The sequence below is a fragment of the Macaca nemestrina genome, chromosome X (assembly GCF_043159975.1).
Source record: "Macaca nemestrina isolate mMacNem1 chromosome X, mMacNem.hap1, whole genome shotgun sequence".
Lineage (NCBI taxonomy): Eukaryota > Metazoa > Chordata > Mammalia > Primates > Cercopithecidae > Macaca > Macaca nemestrina.
The window spans coordinates 141,881,362-141,898,112 of record NC_092145.1 but is presented as its reverse complement, the minus strand read 5'-3'; the positions used below and the strand labels follow the sequence as shown (position 1 = coordinate 141,898,112).

The 16,751-nt window shown below is 41.1% G+C and overlaps 1 protein-coding gene across 7 annotated transcripts in view; it reads left to right on the top strand.

Annotated features, from left to right (window-relative positions):
- The window catches only part of LOC105478190 (protein phosphatase with EF-hand domain 1), a 148,353-nt gene extending 134,597 nt beyond the window's left edge, over positions 1–13,756 (top strand). For all 7 annotated transcript variants that reach the window (XM_011735269.3, XM_011735267.3, XM_011735265.3 and 4 more), the window contains 4 exons: positions 5,203–5,309; positions 9,417–9,580; positions 11,278–11,362; positions 13,155–13,756. In XM_011735269.3, coding sequence (XP_011733571.1) covers positions 5,203–5,309; positions 9,417–9,580; positions 11,278–11,362; positions 13,155–13,366 — 568 coding nt within the window. In that variant the 3' untranslated portion in view covers positions 13,367–13,756. The remainder of the gene's footprint in view (positions 1–5,202; positions 5,310–9,416; positions 9,581–11,277; positions 11,363–13,154) is intronic.
- The last annotated feature ends 2,995 nt before the right edge of the window (positions 13,757–16,751 follow it).

Below are 16,751 nucleotides of genomic sequence, written 5' to 3'. Positions count from 1 at the left end.
CTGGGCCTTACATTAAAATTAGCATGCACCATCACACCCGGCTAATTTTTTCAATTTTCTGTAGAGACAGGGTCTCACTGTGTTGCCGAGGCTGGGTCTCAAACTCCTGGGCTCAAGTGATCCTCCGGTCTTGGCTTCCCAAAGTGCTGGGATTACAGATGTGAGCCACCGCACCTGGCCTGTTTTCTTAATTATATTTTTAGATTCTTGATTTCTAGTGTATAGAAATACAATTGATTGGCTGGGCGCGGTGGCTCATGCCTGTAATCCCAGCACTTTGGGAGGCTGAGGCAGGTGGATCATGAGGTCAGGAGATCAAGACCAGCCTGGCCAATATGGTGAAACCCTGTCTCTACTAAAAATACAAAAATTAGCTGGGCATGGTGGCACATGCCTGTAGTCCCAGCTACTCGGGAGTCTGAGGTAGAAGAATGGCTGGAATGCGGGAGGCATAGGTTGCGGTGAGCCGAGATCGCACCACTGCACTCCAGCCTGGGCGACAGAGCGAGACTCAGTCTCAAAAAAAAAAGAAATACAATTGATTTTTGGATATTGATCTTGTACAATCTTGATTAACTTGTTTGTTAGTTTTAATCTTTTTCTAGTAGAGTCCTTGAGATTTTCTATATCCTAGATCATATCTGTTAATGGTGTTAATGGAGATAGTTTTACTTCTTTTCCAATCTGGATCCCTTGTTTTTATTTTTCTTGTATGATCATCCTGGTTTTATTTTTCTTGTATAATCATCCTGGCTAAAACCTCCAGTACAGTGTTGAATAAAACTGGTGAAGGCGGATATACTTGTCTTATTTCTGATCTTAAGGGAATGCATTCACTCTTTGATAATTAAGTATGATGTTAGCTTTGTATTTGTGTAGATGCCTCTCATCAAGTGGAAGAAGTTCCTTTCTATGCCTAGTTTGGTTAGTGTTTTTATCATGAAAGAGTATTGAATTTCATCAGATAAGTTTTTCTGCATCTATTGAGATGATCATGTGATTTTTGAAAATTTCAACTTTTATTTTCGATTCAAGGAGTACATGTGCAGATTGGTTACATGGGTATATTGTGTGATGTTGGGGTTTGATGTATGAGTGATTTTGTCACCCAGGTAGTGAGCATAATACCCAATACTTAGTTGTTCAGCCCTTGCCCTCCTCTCTCCCTCCCCCTCGAGTAGTTCCCAGTGTCTATTGTTCCCATCTTTATGTCCATGTGTACCCAATGTTGAGCTCCCACTTAAAAGTGAGAACATATGGTATTTGATTTTCTGTTCCTATGTTGATTCACTTAGGATAATGGCTTCCAGCTGCATCCATGTTGCTGCAAAGGAAATGATTTTGGTTTTTTGTGGCTGTGTAGTATTTCATGGTGTATATGTATTGCATTTTCGTTATCCAATCCACCATTGATGGACACCTGGGTTGATTCCGTGTTTTTGCTATTGGGAATAGTTCTATGATGAACATACAAGTGCATGTGTTTTTGGTACAATTATTTATTTTCCTTTGGGTATATACCTAGTAATGGGATTGCTGGGTCCAATGGGAGTTCCATTTTTAGTTCTTTGAGAAATGTCCAAACTGCTTTCTACAGTGACTGAACTAGTTTGCATTTACACCAACAGTGTATAAGCATTCCCTTTTCTCTGCAGCCTTGCCAATATTTACTATTTTTTGACTTCTGAATAATACCCATTCTGACTGGTATGAGATGGTATCTCATTGTGGTTTTGATTTGCATTTCTCTGATGTTCAGTGATGTTGAGCATTTTTCATATTGGTTGGCCACTTACATGTCTTGTTTTGAGAAGTGTTTGTTCATATCCTTTGCCCACTTTTTAATGGGTCTATTTGGTTTTTGCTTGTTGACTGGTTTAAGTTCCTTATAAATCCTGGATATTAGACCTTTGTTGCATACATAGTTTGTGAAGATTTTCTCCAAATCTTTAGGTTGTCTGCTAACTCTGTTGATATTTTCTTTTGCTGTGCAGAAGTTCTTTAGTTTAATTAGTTCTCATCTGTCAATGTTTGTTTTTGTTACAATTGCTTTTGAGGACTTAGTCATAAATTATTTCCTAAGGCTGATGTCCAGAAGAGTATTTCCTAGGTTTTCTTCTAGGATTTTTATAGTTTGAGGTCTTACATTTATTAATAAGTCTAATCCATCTTGACTTAATTTTTGCATATGGTGATAGGTACGGGTCCAGTTTCATTCTTCTGCATATGAATAGCCAGTTATCCCAGTGTCATTTATTGAATAGGGAGTCCTTTTCCCATTGTTTATTTGTTCTGTGTTAATATGGTATATTACATTGGTTGATTTCAGATATTAGACAAAGCTTGCATTCCTAGAATAAATCCCACTTACCCATGGTGTATAATCCTTTTTATACGTTTCTGGATGCCATTTGCTAGTATTTTGTTGAGGATTTTGTATCTATGTTCCTAAGAGATACTGGTCTGTAGTTTTCTTGTGATCTTTATCTGGGTTTTGTATCAAGGTAATATTAGCTTCTAAGTGGGCAATATTCCCACCTCTTCTTTTTGGAAGAGTTTGTGAGTAATTGGTATTAATTCTTCCTTAAATGTTTCATAGAATTTACCAGTGAAGCCAGCTGGCTCTGGGCTTGTCTTTGTGAATCATTTGATTACTTAGTCTTTTTACTTGTTACAGGCATGTTCAGTTTTTAAATTTCTTCCTAGTCAGTTTTGATTGTTTGTGTCATTCTAGCAATTGGTCCTATGTTATCTAATATATTGGTCTACAATTGTTCTTAGTATTTCTTTATAATCTTTCTTACTTTTGTAAGGTCAGTAATGATGTCCCCTCTTTCACTCTTGATTTTAGAAATTTGAGGCTTTTTTCTTTTTTTTCTTGGACATTCTAAAGGTTTGACGATTTAGTTGATCTTTTCAAAGAACCAATTTTTAGTTTTGTTGATTTTTCTTTATTATCTTTCCATTCTCTATTTCATTTCTTACTGTTCTATTCTTTATTATTTCCTTTTATCTGCTTATGTTGGGTTCAATTTACTCTTTTTTCCAATTTTTTATTTTATTTATTTATTTATTTTTGAGATGGAGTTTTGCTCTTGTTGCCCAGGCTGGAGTGCAATGGTGTGATCCCGGCTCACTGCAACCTCTGCCTCCCAGGTTCAAGCGATTCTCCTGCCTCAGCTTCCCAAGTAGCTGGGATTACAGGCGTGAGCCACCACATCCAGCCTTTTTCCAATTTTTTAAAGTGGAAGTTTATGTTATTGATTCGAGATCTTTTTTCTTTTTTAATATAGGCACCTATAGCTATACATTTTTATATAAGCACTACTTCAGTGTATGCCATATGTTTTGGTATGTTGTATTTTCATTTTCACTCATCTTATTTTCTGACTTCTCCTGTGATTTCTTCTTTGACCTATTGGTTATTTAAGGTTTTGTTGTTTAATTTTCTTATATTTGTGACTTGCCCAAATTTCTTCTGTTGTTAATTTTTAATTTATTTATTTTTCCCAAATTACTTTCTAATTTACTTCTTTCAATAAATCCTAAATTTTTTTTCAAAGTAAAGATACTTTGATCTTAATCATTTTAAATCTATTAAGGCTTATATTATGGCCTAGCATCGAGTCTATTGTGGAGAATGTTCCACATGTACTATAGAAGAATGTAATTCTCTTGTTGTTGGGTGGAGTGTTTTATACATGTCTGTGAGGTCTAGTTGGTTTGAGTGCTGTTCAAGTCTTCTATGTCCATGTTGATTTTCCACCTAGTTGTTTCATCCATTACTGAAAGTCGACTATTGAAGTCTCAATATTATTGCTGAATTGTCTATGTCTCCCTTCAGTTCTATCCATTTTTGCTTCATGTAGTTTTGGCTCTGTTGTTAGGTTCTCATGTGTTTATAATTGTTTCATCTTCTTGATGGACTGTTTTATAATTGTAAAATATCCCTCTTTGTCTCTGGTAACAATTTTTGTCTTAAAGTCCATTTTGTCTGCTATTGGTGTGCCACTCTAGCTCTCATGCTTGCCGTTTGCATGGGATTTCCTTTTTTGTCCTTTTCCTTTTAAACTCTTTGTATCTTTGAAACTAAAATGTGTCTCCTGTTGACAACATATAGTTGGATCTTGTTTTGTTGTTTTTATCCAGTTTCACAATATCTGCCTTTTGATTATTTAATCCATTCTCGTATGATGTTATTATTGATATGCCTGGATTTACATCTACCATTTTGCCATATACATGTGTGTGTGTGTTTGTGTGTGTGTACATGCACAAAAAATACAAAGAGGAACAAAATTGTCATTATATGTATGTGTGTGACTATTTTGTTCCTCTGTTCCTCCTTTATTTGAAAATTTATTTTTGTAAATGGTCTGTGGTAGAGGTTGAAGTCCAGGTAGTTAGCTAACTATGCTACCACTCTTTTTAAAAATTGCCCTTTTCTACTGAATTGCAATACCTCTGTATTATATATATTATTCCCATACATAGTTTGATATATTTATGAATTTTTTTGTTGTTGTTGTTGAGACAAAGTCTGGCTCTGTTGCCCAGGCTGGAGTGCAATGGCACGGCCTCAGCTCACTGCAACCTCCGCCTCCCAGGTTCAAGCAATTCTCCTGCCTCAGCCTCCAGAGTAGCTGGGACTACAGGCATGTGCCACCATGCTCAGCTAATTTTTGTATTTTTAGTAGAGATGGGGTTTCACCATATTGGCCAGGATGGTTTCGATTTCTTGACCTTGTCATCTACCAGCCTCGGCCTCCCAAAGTGCTGGGATTATAGGCGTCAGCCACCACATGCAGCCTTTGTTTATGAAATTTCTATTATGTTCTACTCATGTATCAGTCTTCTCAGTGTCAATATCTGTTGTTTTATCTCAGTGATTTAATGATAAATTTCAATACCTGGTATAGTAAGTTCCTCTTTATTTTCCTTCTTTTCAAATGATTGTTCATGTGAGTTTTGACATTCAAAAGAAAATACTATTTGTAATCCTTTTAAAACCTCACGAAATGCGTGTGTACATGTACACACATATACACATACATATGCATACATTTACCATCTAGTAGCGATATGTGAGAATCTAGGCAATTCATTTAAAGTAAAAATTCATAAATAGTAATACTGCACATTAAAATGAAAGACAACAGGATGATTTATGTTACTTTTACCTAATTATTGTTTTCTTTACAGAGTGTATACTATGGAAAGCAGCGCCATCAAGATATTAAAAGAGAGAGTGATTTCACGAAAAAGTGACCTTATTCGTGCTTTCCAACTTCAAGACCACAGAAAATCAGGTAACAAATTTCTATAACATTTACAATTTCTTGGCCAGGCGCGGTGGCTCAAGCCTGTAATCCCAGCATTTTGGGAGGCCGAGACGGGCGGATCACGAGGTCAGGAGATCGAGACCATCCTGGCTAACACAGTGAAACCCCATCTCTACTAAAAAATACAAAAAAAACCTAGCCGGGCGAGGTGGTGGGCGCCTGTAGTCCCAGCTACTCGGGAGGCTGAGGCAGGAGAATGGCGTAAACCCGGGAGGCGGAGCTTGCAGTGAGCTGAGATCCGGGCACTGCACTTCAGCCTGGACTCCATCTCAAAAAAAAAAAAAAAAAAATTTACAATTTCTTAACACAGCAAGTTACATACAGATCACTTTTCATTTTCTTTGCTTCCTTAGGATTTTAGTTCTCCATTTTTACTAAGAAGGAAGAATAGAGATAAAAATAAAATATCCATTATTTGCTCAAAAAAGTCTTATTTCTCCCTTTTAGCAAGCTATTTTCAACTTGGAAAACTAACAACAACCCTGAATTAAACTTCTTTTTTTTTTTTTTTTTTTTTTGAGACAGAGTCTTGTTCTGTTGCCCAGGCTGGAGTGTAGTGGTGCAATCTCAGCTCACTGCAACCTCCGCCTCCTGGGTTCAAGCAATTCTCCTGCCTCAGCCTCCTGAATAGCTAGGATTATAGGCACGCGCCACCACAACGAGCTAATTTTTGTATTTTTAGTAGAGACGTGGTTTCACCATGTTGTTCAGGCTGGTCTTGAACTCCTGACCTCATGATCCATCCACCTTGGCCTTCCAATCCCTTCACGCCTGGGATTACAGGCGTGAGCCACCCGGCCCCAAACCTGTATTCTGATAATATGCTAGACTAGACATTCTGAAGGGCCTTCCCGTTAACAAACAGCTAGATTTTGGAGGGTGTAGAATGTTAATGCATTTACCAGCCTCACAGTAACGTGAATCTTCCAGCTGCATCTTCACTTTCCATGAAAGATGATTTGAAACCACATGTGGGAGCATGGAGCAACAAGAAAGCACAAAAGGCTAGATTGTCCTGGGGCCCAATGCTGATATTGGTATAGCAATCAATTCTGAGACTAAATTATAATATAGTAGAAAGATGGAAAAGCTGAATTTGAGACTTCCATCATCATGCTTGGACCCTCAAAGCGGCTAAAGTTGTCCTAAGTCTGTAATGCTCCCTGACTCCTGGCAAGCAAATGCAAATTTATCTTTGAGGGAAGCATCCCTAATTTTGGCCACTTGTGTATCTAGAGATTAAGATCCACTCACATGAGCTCACAATCAAAAATTACCAAACAAACAAGGATACAAACTACCAGGAGTGAGAGTCAGCAGAAACAACAGTTAGTTCCCTGAGGACATCAAATATTGGAATTATCAAATAAATACGTTTAAAGGAAATATGGAATCAGAAACATGCATTTGGGAATGATTTGAAGAAAAACCAAATAGATAGAAAATATACTTTAAAAAAGAAAAAGTGGCCAGGCACGGTAGCTCACGCCTGTAATCCCACCACTTTGGGAGGCCAAGGCGGGCGTATCACAAGGTCAGGAGATGGAGATCATCCTGGCTAACATGGTGAAACCACGTCTCTACTAAAAATAGAAAATATAGCTGAGCGTGATGTCAGGCGCCTGTAGTCCCAGCTTCTCGGGAGGCTGAGGTAGGAGAATGGCGTGAACCCAGGAGGCGGAGCTTGCAGTGAGCGGAGATCGCGTCACTGAACTCCGGCCTGGGCGACAGAGCAAGACTCCGTCTCACGAAAAAAAAAAAAAGGGAAAAAAAGAAAAATCATAATGGATGGGTTAAACGGAAGATTAGACACTATTCAAGAAAGAATTAGGTTAGGAGTTATAAACAGGCCAGGCGCAGCAGCTCACGCCTGTAATCCCAGTACTTTGGGAGATTGAGGTGGGTGGATCACATGAGGTCAGGAGTTTGAAACTAGCCTGGCCAACATGGTGAAACCCCACCTCTACTAAAAATACAAAAAAAAAAAAAAAAAAAGAAAAAAAATTAGGCGGCCATGGTGGCAGGCACCTGTAATCCCAATTACTTGAGAGGCTGAGACAGGAGAATTGCTTGAACCCAGGACAGGGAGGTTGCAGTGACCCGAGACCGCACCATTGCACTCCAGCCTGGGTGACAAGAGTGAAACTCTGTCTCAAACAAACAAAAAAAGAGTTATGAACAGTAAAATGAGAAGTTTAACATACACCTACCCAGGGTACTGGGAGGAGAGAATAGAATGTAAGAGACCATATATTTGACATGGTAATGGCTGAGACATTTCCAGAATTGATAGAAGACTCAAATTCATAAAGAGGAACAGTAATTCTCATGTACGATAAATAAAGTTAAATCCACACCTACACACATTTGTTGTGAAACTCCAGAGCACCAGTAGCAAAGAAAAAACCTTTAAAAAGCAGGCAGAGAGGAAACAACATATTGCTACAAAGAGATAACAATTAGACTGATAGATTTCTCAACAGTTGCAAAATTAGACCGTAGAATCATATACACAAAACATTAGAAGTTAAATTTAGAAAAAGATATACCATGAAAACACTAACAAAAACAAAACTAAAACAGCTTTATGAGTATCAGGCAAAGTAGACTCTAAGGAGGTATATATTACTAGAAATAAAAAAGGACATTTCATAATGATAAAATATTATGCCAATTGAATCCATTCTAAATGTGTATGTACTTATTCATATAGCTTCAAAACTATTCAGAACAAAAATTGACAGAATAAAAAGTAGAGGTAGAAAAATCTGCCACTATAGAGGGAGGTTTTATTTATTTATTTATTTATTTATTTATTTATTTATTTTTTATTTTATTTTTTTTTCGAGACGGAGTCTGGCTCTGTCGCCCGGGCTGGAGTGCAGTGGCCGGATCTCAGCTCACTGCAAGCTCCACCTCCCGGGTTCACGCCATTCTCCTGCCTCAGCCTCCCGAGTAGCTGGGACTACAGGCGCCGCCACCTCGCCCGGCTAGTTTTTTGTATTTTTAGTAGAGACAGGGTTTCACCATGTTAGCCAGGATGGTCTCGATCTCCTGACCTCGTGATCTGCCCATCTCGGCCTCCCAAAGTGCTGGGATTACAGGCGTGAGTCACCGCGCCCGGCCTGAGGGAGGTTTTAATACTCTTCTCTCAGGAACTAAAAGAACAGATAAAAGATTAGCAGATTTTTTTTTTTTTTTTGAGATGGAGTCTTGCTCTATCGCCCAGGCTGGAGTGCAGTGGCACGATCTTGGCTCACTGGAACCTCCACCTCCCGGGTTCAAGAGATTCTCCTGCCTCAGCCTCCCCAGTAGCTGGGACTACAGGCGTGTGCCACCACACCCAGCTAATTTTTTGTATTTTTAGTAGAGAGGGGGTTTCACCATGTTAACCAGAATGGTGTTGATCTCCTGACCTCGTGATCTACCTGCTTTGGCCTCCCAAAGTGCTGGGATTAGAGGCGTGAGCCACCGCGCCCACCCAACCAGCAAACTTTTTTCTTAAAAGACTAGGCCAGGCATGGTGGCTCACACCTGTAATCCCAGCACTTTGGGAGGTGGAGGCAAGCAGATCACTTGAGGTCAGGAGTTCAAGACCAGCCTGGCCAACATGGTGAAACTCCATCTCTACTAAAAGTACAAAAAATTAGCCAGGTATGGTGGCACGCACCTGTAATCCCAGCTACTCAGGAGGCTGAGGCAGGAGAATTGCTTGAACCCAGGAGGCGGAGGTTGCAGTGAGCTGAGATGGCACCACTGAACTCCAGCCTGGGTGACAAGAGCCAGACTCCTTCTCAAAAAAAATAAATAAGCATGCCTTACTTTGTTAATCAGAAAAAGGAAAAAAAAATCTAACACTTAAAGTCTGATTTCTTACAGGTGACAGGAAGGACACGATCTGTGGAATACTGAAGATATTCTTGAGTTATTTCTTCTTCAGGGCTGCAGGGCCTGGGAGGATAAATTATGAGGGAGAGCAGCTGGCCCAATGCTGCCCTGGCTCTCCCAAGGAGGTTGCATTCTTTAAAATCATATTTTAACACATCATTTGGGCTTTGTTATTGTTGTTGTTAGGAAAACTTTCTTTAAGCCAGTGGGCTTTTTGCATGGAGAACATTTTGGGGCTGAACTTACCATGGAGATCCCTGAGTTCGAATCTGGTAAACATAGACAAAAATGGAAACGTTGAATACATGTCCAGCTTCCAGAATATCCACATTGAAAAGCCAGTACAAGAGGCAAGTGAAACATAGCCCCAGCTAAAACCTGGCCAGGGTGAAACATAACTTAGTCCTTTGAAAAGCTGGGAGTGGCCGGGCATGGTGGCTCACGCCTGTAATCCCAGCACTTTCAGAGGCTGAGGCGGGCAGATCACAAGGTCAGGAGTTCGAGACCAGCCTGACCAACATGGTGAAACCCCGTCTCTACTAAAAATACAAAAATCATTTTGTATTTTTGTATACAAAATACAAAAATTTTGGTGTGGTGGCATGCACCTGTAATCCCAGCTATTCAAGAGGCTGAGGAAGGAGAATTGCTTGAACCCGGGAGGCAGAGGTTGTAGTCAGCCGGGATCGCACCACTGCACTCCGGCCTGGGTGACAGAGCGAGACTCTGTCTCAAAAAAAGAAAAGCTGAGAGCGGGATAATCTAATAGATGGAGTGGCAGTCTTAGGAAAAGCCGAAGGGGAATCTTCCAGGTACACTGTGGTCTGTTCAGCAAATTTGTGTGTTCCCAGGATAAGCAAAAAGAAAAAAAGAAGAAAAGGCTTCCACAAGCAAGTCCACATCAAATACTGGATTTTTTTTAAGTGCTGTCTAGCAGAAAGGGAGATATGACATCCATGCTTTTTGTTTGTTTTTTGAGGCGGAGTCTCGCTCTGTTGCCCAGGCTGGAGTGCAGTGATGCAATCTCGGCTCACTGCAACCTCTGCCTCCCAGGCTCAAGCGACTCTCCTGCCTCAACCTCCCAGGTAGCTGAGATTACAGGCGCCTGCCACCATACCCAGCTAATTTTTATATTTTTAGTGGAGATGGGGTTTCACCATGTTGACCAGGCTGGTCTTGAACTCTTGACCTCAAGTGATCTGCCCACCTCAGCCTCCCAAAGTGCTGGGATTACAGGCGTGAGCCCCTTTGCCTGGCCTGACATCCATGCTTTTATACAACATACCATTTCGAATACTTAATGTATTGCTTGTTAAGCGTGAGTGTACAGTCTTGCTGACATGACCCAGAATATGTCTGAAAGATTTTTGAAATGTAGAATCTTTTCTTAGAATATGAATATCGGGGAGATTTATCAGATCCCCATACTTATTAGTTAACAATTCATCAGCAGTTAAATATGACATTGAGCTGAAAGGGAGCTGGTTGGAGCTAGGACTTGGGTGATCATTTGCAGCGAAGATGAGATGTTAAGAGCAGAGAGAAGGGAAGTAAAGGTAGATTAGAGACTAAAATATCCCCAGGAAGGAGGCTTTTGACTTCACTTCAGAGGCAGTTTACCATGGTGACTAAGATCACAGGCCAAGCTTGGCTTCAAGCAGCCGCGATTTAAATCCCACTCACCAGCTCTGTTACCCTTGGCAAAGTTCCTTTATCTTCCTGTTTTCAAATTTGTAAAATGGACATAATAATAGTTCTGTTCTTGTTCCTTCTTGTTGTAGAGGACCAAATGAAATAATCCAATAAACTTCTCTGTAAATGGTGGCTGTGTTAATTACTGCTGCCTTATTCATTTTGGCCCTGTCCCCTGAGGATCACAGACTGAATGAAGAGGGTGGGGCCTCCAAGGGAAGGCTGGTCTTCTCAAATTTCTGTCTAAATCACATAATTTGAATTGTTGATGATGTTTTCTGTTTGTTACATTTGCTAAAAGCGATCTGTGTCATGAATTCGATATGTTCTAACACTTAGAAAATCTTTATTTTAGGCTCATTCTACTCTAGTTGAAACTCTGTACAGATACCGATCTGACCTGGAAATCATATTTAATGCCATTGACACTGATCACTCAGGTAAATAAATGAACTTTGATGAGTTCATTTAAAAAGCGTATTTGTGTGTGTGTGTGTGTGTGTGTGTGTGTGTGTGTGTGTGTGTATTGGAGATACAAAGTGAGTACACTTTGATTGAGCCCTATAATGAATATGGTTTGACACCTTCGTTGGTAAGATCATTGGTAAGATGGGCCGGGCCTTGCTTATGCATACTGTTAAATGAAAATTGTAGGAGCCCATTGTTTTGGACTAAGCTCCTTCACCAGGCCCCAACAGACTAGACTAAAAGTCAAAATGTGGTAGTAATAGTAGAAAGGAAAGGCTAATCTGGTTCTCTGAAATCAGAACTCTGATTTTTATCTATTTCATTCTTCATCTAACATGATGAAACTTGAGGGGAAAAACAAACTCATTTAATATTATTGTTATTTCAGTTTGGCTGCAGACTCTGTATTCAAGACCATAGAGTCCTACAGAAGCCTATGTAGCCATCAGTCAAAGTGGAATAACTCTTTTTATAAATCACCAACACAAATGAAAAGATGAAGGCCGGGCGCGGTGGCTCAAGCCTGTAATCCCAGCACTTTGGGAGGCCGAGACGGGCGGATCACGAGGTCAGGAGATCGAGACCATCCTGGCTGACACGGTGAAACCCCATCTCTACTAAAAAATACGAAAACTTAGCCGGGCAAGGTGGCGGGCGCCTGTAGTCCCAGCTACTCGGGAGGCTGAGGCAGGAGAATGGCGTAAACCCGGGAGGTGGAGCTTGCAGTGAGCTGAGATCCGGCCACTGCACTCCAGCCTGGGCAACAGAGCGAGACTCCGTCTCAAAAAAAAAAAAAAAGAAAAGATGATTTACTATCCATTTCAGTATCTTAGTTACTCATGGCCATAAAAATCATTGCTAGAAATCTGATTCTGTTTTGGGGACTAAGGGCTACAAAAAGTCATTTTCTGGTTGTTTTGTTTTTGTTTTTTTCTTTTTTTGAGACAAAGTTTTGCTCTTGTTGCCCAGGTTGGAGTGCAGTGGCGCGATCTCGGGTCATTGCAACCTCCACCTCCCAGGTTCAAGCGATTCTCCTGCCTCAGCCTCCTGAGTAGCTGGGATTACAGGCATGCGCTACTACACCCGGCTAATTTTTATTTTTAGTAGAGACGGGGTTTCTCCATGTTGGTCAGGCTGGTCTTGAACTCCTGACCTCAGGTGATCTGCCCACCTCAGCCTCCCAAAGTGCTGGGATTACAGGCGTGGGCCATCGCGCCCAGCCTTCTGCCTTTAGCTTTGATGCACAATTACTTATTTTCAAATTTTTAAAAACTCATCAGATAATCCCCTACTGCAGAGACCTTTGAACACCAAGAAAAATCAATGATCAACACATTAAAGTAAATTATCGCCTATGAAAAAGGCAGCACCATTGTTTGTGATCCTCTTATTGACTCCCAGGGTATCTTCTCCCTATGCTTTGATGTCACCCTCCTCTCTGCCCTCCTTCCATGCACCTCACCTTTCTATTTTAGGTCTTGTAATTTCTATACCACATTTAGTCCCATAGTCCACAACCCCGTCCCCATTTCTTCACTGTTTGCTCATTCTGGCTTTACAATAAGTTCAGGATCCCTTGGTAGTTGAAAGTGACATATTGTTTCTTACATTTATGATCTTACTCTTCCATATCCTTCAGTATCTTCATGGTCAGGCATTTTAGTGAGTTTCTAATTGGGACTATTTAATCAGTGTGGCTTCCCCAACCCTTGCCTAGGTGTGTCTTAAAATGAACACTCACAACCTTTTCCTATATTCTTTTAGGCCTGATCTCCATTGAAGAATTTCGTGCCATGTGGAAACTTTTTAGTGCTCACTACCATGTTCTTATTGATGATTCCCAAGTCAATAAGCTTGCCAACATAATGGACTTGAACAAAGATGGAAGCATTGACTTTAATGAGTTTTTAAAGGCTTTCTATGTAGTGCATAGATATGAGGACTTGATGAAACCTGGTGTCACCAACCTTGGCTAAACACAAATGAGAGCTTCCCTCAGGCTCCCTGTAAACAGCTAGGCCCAAATGACAAGTATAGTCCTTTCCAATACCCCTGAAATTCACAGTCAGTAGCAGAGAAAAGCAGATCCCAATTCATCCCACAAACAGACGCATAGTATGGGTTTTGGAAGTCCCTAGCAAGCTGTTAATGGTAAGATTAGGTATATTGCCAGTGAGAAACTGGGTTTGAACCTAATGGTGTTCTCCTGAGTGCCACCTAACCAGGAGGCCAGAGCAGTTTGAAAACATCCTGAAAGGAACTCACACAGCACAAGAGAAAACTACTAAGCACGACATCTGTGAGTGACAGAGGGAGAGAGGAAGAATACCAGGTTATTCATGGAATAAAGTCTTTCCATCTTTAAACTGTGATCTTCTTTGGAGATTTTATAAGCCAGTGATCCTCAATTAAGGGATCCACCCTTCAGGGATGAGAGCCATATTGGATTCTTGGGGGGAATCTGTGGGAGTGTTGTTTGAAAAAGCATATTTTGTGTGTGTGTGTGTGTGTGTGTATGTTGGAGATACAAGTGAATACACTTGAATTGAGCCCTATAATGAATATGGTTTGGCACCTTCATTGGTAAGATGGGGCCTTGCTTATGCATACTATTAAATGATAATTGCAGGAGCCCATTGTTTTGGACTAAGCTCCTTCACCAGGCTCTGACAGACTGGACTAAAAGTCAAAATAGGGTCACCCATGCTGAGGTCCTATGTCACCTCAAGCCAGCTTCAATTGGCATCATAATGAAGTTCCCTCTGCCTTACAACAAAAAGTAACCTGATGTTAACCAATCAATGATTTATTATTATTTCCCTGCTGTCTTACAAGGAAAGTAACTTTGAAACAACGAGTCTGCTTTTTGTCCTTTGGTTCTGCTTTCTTCAATTTTTCTCTGTCTATAAAACCAACCTCCTCTGCTCAGCTTATCAGAACACTTTATTTTTATGGAAGGAAGTGTTGCCTGATTCTAGAATCGCAAACAAAGCCAATTAAGATCTTTAAATGTTATCTTTTGACCAATCTGGTGACCATAAAAGGGACCATAAGGAGACTACTAATACTCTTAAGGGCCTCTTAAGGAATGGAGGAGAGGTGCTGCTGACCCCTTTCAGGTCCCCTGTCTTCCTCACAGAGTCCTGGGTGTTGTAAATAAGTTCCTTTTGGGCCAGACCCTGCTGTTTTTGCATTGAGACCCCTGAATCTTTTGACTTTCAAATCCAAGGTAAATTGCCATGAGTGAGCATTTGACTTTGGGGTACTGCTATGATTTGAATATGGTGTATCCCCTCTGAAACTCATGTAAAAATGTTATTGCCATTTTGGCCATGTTGGGAGGTGGGGTCTTTAAGAAGTGATTAGGTCTTTAAGAGGGATTAGTGCCTTTCTCATGGGAACAAGTTAGTGATTGAAGAAATTCAGCCCCCTTTTCTTTGGTGTGTGAGTGCTCTCTCTCGCCTGCTCCTTTCACTTTTCCACCATGCTATAAAACAGCATGAGGGCCTCACTGGATGCAGCCACCCAATCTTGGACTTCCCAGCCTCCAGAACCATGAGCTAAATAAACCTCCATTCTTTATAAATTACCCAGTCGCAGGTATTCTGTTATAGCAACACAAAACAGACTAAAACAAATACCAAGGGTTTGTGCCATAAGAGGACACATGGCTTTTGGGTTTGCAGTGGATAATGAGTCACTGGCAAGGGCTGCAGTTTTAAAGGTAACTGACAGTAGTTGCAGTAACTGACTGTTACTGTAGGAGTGAGCCTGGCTTTCAGAATTCACAGCTATCTATCCACTTTATTTCTTCTCTTCTTGTGTGCTGAGGTAAGAAAAATCATTAGCTAAGTTAAAGGGATTTCAGAGCCAAAACCAACTTGGCTCTGAGAGACCCAAGTTCCAACATAAAAATAGGATCCTTAATTTCTAAAGAACTGAGTACTCTTGGCTTTAGGGTGCCCCTTTGTTAGTGGTTCTCTCCCTCCCATGGACAGCTATAGGTTTCCTATTTGTCATGTTTTTGTGTCCTGAGAATTTGGTCAACCAACCAAAAGGTTGGGAGTTGTCAAGAATATGCTAGACAGAAATGTGGGTTGCACCCTATTTGTGACTAGCATACTGACTGTTATGTCTAAATCTTTCTTTTGGCTGTCTTTGGTAGTCTGGATTTTGATCTAGAAAGATTAATAAGAAACATAATGGACACCCCAAGTTCTAATGCATGCAAATATAGTCCCCCTTTAGGGACTCCAGACAGCTATGTATTCAAACATTATGGTCCATTCTTGTACACATTTTTAAACCTATGGGCAGATTATACCAAAGACTTGGCCAGGCACAGTGGCTCATGCCTGTAATCCCAGCATTGTGGGAGGCCGAAACAGGTGGATCACTTGAGGTTAAGAGTTCGAGACAGCCTGACCAACATGGTGAAACCCTGTCTCTACTAAAAATACAAAATTAGCCCAGCATGGTGGTATGCACCTGTAATCTCAGCTGCTCAGGAGGCTGAGGCAGGAGAATCACTTGAACCCAGGAGGCAGAGGTTGCAGTGAGCCAAGATCACATGATTGCACTCCAGCCTAGGCAACAAGAGTGAAACTCCGTCTCAAAAAAAACAAAAACATAAAAAGATTATACCAAGGACCATTTGGAGTTCCAATGGCCTTTATGTGGACTGTTCAAACCTTGTAAGGTTGTTTTTATTATTTTTTTATTTTATTTATTTATTTTTTTGAGACGGAGTCTGGCTCTGTCGCCCAGGCTGGAGTGCAGTGGCCGGATCTCGGCTCACTGCAAGCTCCGCCTCCCGGGTTTACGCCATTCTCCTGCCTCAGCCTCCGGAGTAGCTGGGACTACAGGCACCCGCCACCTCGCCCGGCTAGTTTTTTGTATTTTTTAGTAGAGACGGGGTTTCACTGTGTTAGCCAGGATGGTCTCGATCTCCTGACCTCGTGATCCACCCATCTTGGCCTCCCAAAGTGCTGGGATTACAGGCTAGAGCCACCGCACCCGGCCTAAATTTTTTTTTTTCAGAGGGAGTCTCACCTTGTCGCCCAGGCTGGAGTGCAATGGCGCAATCTCGGCTGGCTGCAACCTCTGCCTCCCGGGTTCAAGCAATTCTCCTGCCTCAGCTTCCCGAGTAGCTAGGATTACAGGCATGCACCACCATGCCTGGCTGATTTGTATCTTTAGTAGAGACGGGGTTTCACCGTGTTGGCCAAGCTGGTCTCGAACTCCTGACCTCGTGATCCACCCACCTCAGCCTCCCAAAGTGCTGGGATTACAGGCGTGAGCCACCACGCCCGACCTGTTTTTAGTCTTAGAACTAAATTAGAAGACTGTAGCATAGGGTTA